Raw genomic sequence first — 2,319 nt, 5'->3', positions numbered from 1 at the left:
GATTTGAACCATTTAACAATCATTTGGTTATTACTGGTTTAGCCGTTTAATATCATGGTCTAATGATATTATTTTTCACTTATAAGTGATCTTAAGTTCAAATCTTGTGATAACGTTGCATTAACTTTCTAAATGATTAATCCTTGAGCGCTACCTTACAAATTAAATTAAAATCTTTTAATATCTCAACAAATGCCTGGTTGGTTTTCATGTATTTAGGAAAAAACAAATCTAATTAAGTAATCAAAATTAAGAACAAAAGGGGAGGTTAAGGTTATGCTCAAGCCTCAAACTAAAATGCTAAAAACAGAACAAAACTAACTTGAACTGAGGAGGTAACACCACTCAGTAACTAGTTATATACAGTAGCATCATCACTGAAAAAGGGTAGGCTTCTGCACAACCACAGAAGGCTTCTCCATTACCGGAGGCTGACATGGACAAGCAATTGCTATGAACTTGGGCACCTGTTCTCCAGGCATCAGCACTGTCAGGCTCTTCTGCTGTTTTTGCTTTTCCGTCTATCAAATAAGGTACAAATTATAAAACCAATCAAAACACAACACTTGAATTTAATTTTTATAGAAAAAAGAGGCACAGATTGACTTATGTACGTACGTACCATGTTTGGACGAGTAGGTTTCTGATCTAAGTCTGGTAGGATATGATCGTCAGGGCTGCCTTCTTCCACCGAGGATAGAAATAGGGACCGAACCTTGTCCCAGTGTAGGCAACACAAGAAGAAGGCACTGACGCTCAATAACAGCAACAGAAGCAGCGCCAAGCCAACAGGAAAATCTAGAGATGGAGTTGAAACTTCATCGTTTTGCTCCATACTTGCCTACTGCTTCCTTTCTCCTCTGGGTTTTTATGACCTAAAAAAGCAGTAATGAATGATGAGGTGGGGTTTGATTTATATATGCAAAGTGTGTGTAAGTGCCGCTTATGATAATTTTGTTGGGGATGAGATGGAGATTAGATGTGCGTCTGTGGGTGGATTGGGTCTTAGTATAATATACAAGTGATAATGGCACTAGTGCTCGTACGCATTACTAGTACTCTATTACGTGATTCAGTACGGAAAGGGACACAATTTAGGTTTTGAAAAAGCATGCAATATCATCGATTAAAAAACATAAAAGGAAAAAGTTTCTTTAGGCGGTTTAGGGAAGAAAATATGAGTTGTTGAACAAAGTAGAACTAATCAAAACGAGTAAAGTAATAGTAAGTGTATTGCGATCGAATCTAATCAAGACATGAGTCTTACTAGATAGGATGATCAACATATTATAATTTGGGAACTTTAAAGAAAAGCTCCCGGTACTCTTTATTTTAACAAAAAATCACTTTGTTACACTAAAAAGTTAATTCTGGTACTATTCACTTTACCCTTTATTTTGTCATTATCGTTAAAACTCAAAGTTTTCAAACCTTTTTCATTAGTTTTCCTTTGTAATTTAGGGAAGAAAATATGAGTTGGTAAATAAAGTAGAACTAATCAAAACCAGTAAAGTAATAGTAAGTGTGTTGCGATCGAATCTAATCAAGGCATGAGTCTTACTAGATAGGATGATCAACACAGATATATAATTTAGGACTTAGTGGTTTAAAGGTTACAATTATTTTATTTATTATTATAGTTTATCTAAGTATGTGCTGATTGAGAGAAAGAATTGACATGCATACGTCGATTCAATTTTCAAAGGTTGTTAAATATCATAAATATGCGCCACAACAACATATAAGATGATATACGAGTCAACTCTTTTAAAAGAGATGAAGTGAACTAATACGCAAAGGAAAGTTAAAAGATTTTAATATAGCACCAAGTTAAATTTTATAATCAAAACGGTTTGTTTTATAAATGTTATTTGATGAATAAATAGAGTTTGTCATGAATATTTCACTTGTTACAAATACTGTTAATTTGTTTGATATATATCTACAAATGATTCAATGGTCTTTTATAGTATGTTTTATGATTGATATTGCGTAACAACGGAGAAGTACTTTATACAAATCAATCATTTGCTTGCTAGCTAGATCGTCTAGAGATGATTGATGAACCACACTGCATAAGCTTACGTATCGTTGAGGCCTCTAATAAGCACTTAAATGTTGACAAGGAAAGCACTGACCCATGGATAGAATTGATCGTAGAAGTTTATGGCTACCTAGCTTGCCAGGTATTAGAAAATGATCAAAAGTAGTACTATAAGAATTGTATACATACACTAATTATTCAGATGTGAGATGTTTGTTGCCTTAGTTTACATTAAAGTCCTTGAATCTTGATTATATTATGTCACCTGCACTTGC

At 33.7% G+C, this 2,319-nt stretch overlaps 1 protein-coding gene across 1 annotated transcript; it reads right to left on the bottom strand.

Moving 5' to 3' along the window:
* Window positions 1-214: 214 nt before the first annotated feature.
* LOC137716912 (uncharacterized protein At5g65660-like) lies at window positions 215-982 on the bottom strand. Its single transcript, XM_068456263.2, has 2 exons — window positions 623-982; window positions 215-521 (listed from the first exon to the last, which is right to left on the bottom strand). Exons 1-2 carry the CDS (start codon window positions 833-835, stop codon window positions 375-377), a joined length of 360 nt encoding a protein of 119 aa, XP_068312364.2. The 5' UTR covers window positions 836-982; the 3' UTR covers window positions 215-374.
* Between the last annotated feature and the right edge of the window lie 1,337 nt (window positions 983-2,319).

Source organism: Pyrus communis, chromosome 8 (assembly GCF_041283825.1).
Source record: "Pyrus communis isolate YQ-2024b chromosome 8, ASM4128382v1, whole genome shotgun sequence".
NCBI classification, from domain to species: domain Eukaryota; kingdom Viridiplantae; phylum Streptophyta; class Magnoliopsida; order Rosales; family Rosaceae; genus Pyrus; species Pyrus communis.
The sequence above is the reverse complement of the archived record's forward strand: the minus strand, read 5'-3'. Positions and strand labels throughout refer to the sequence as shown.

Excerpts from the sequence above, each read along its gene's own strand:
- LOC137716912 (XM_068456263.2), bottom strand. The coding sequence starts at position 835 with ATGGAGCAAAACGATGAAGTTTCAACTCCATCTCTAGATTTTCCTGTT. Across the intron at positions 522-622 it reads AACCTACTCGTCCAAACATG|ACGGAAAAGCAAAAACAGCA; the intron begins GTACGTACGTAC and ends CTTATTTGATAG.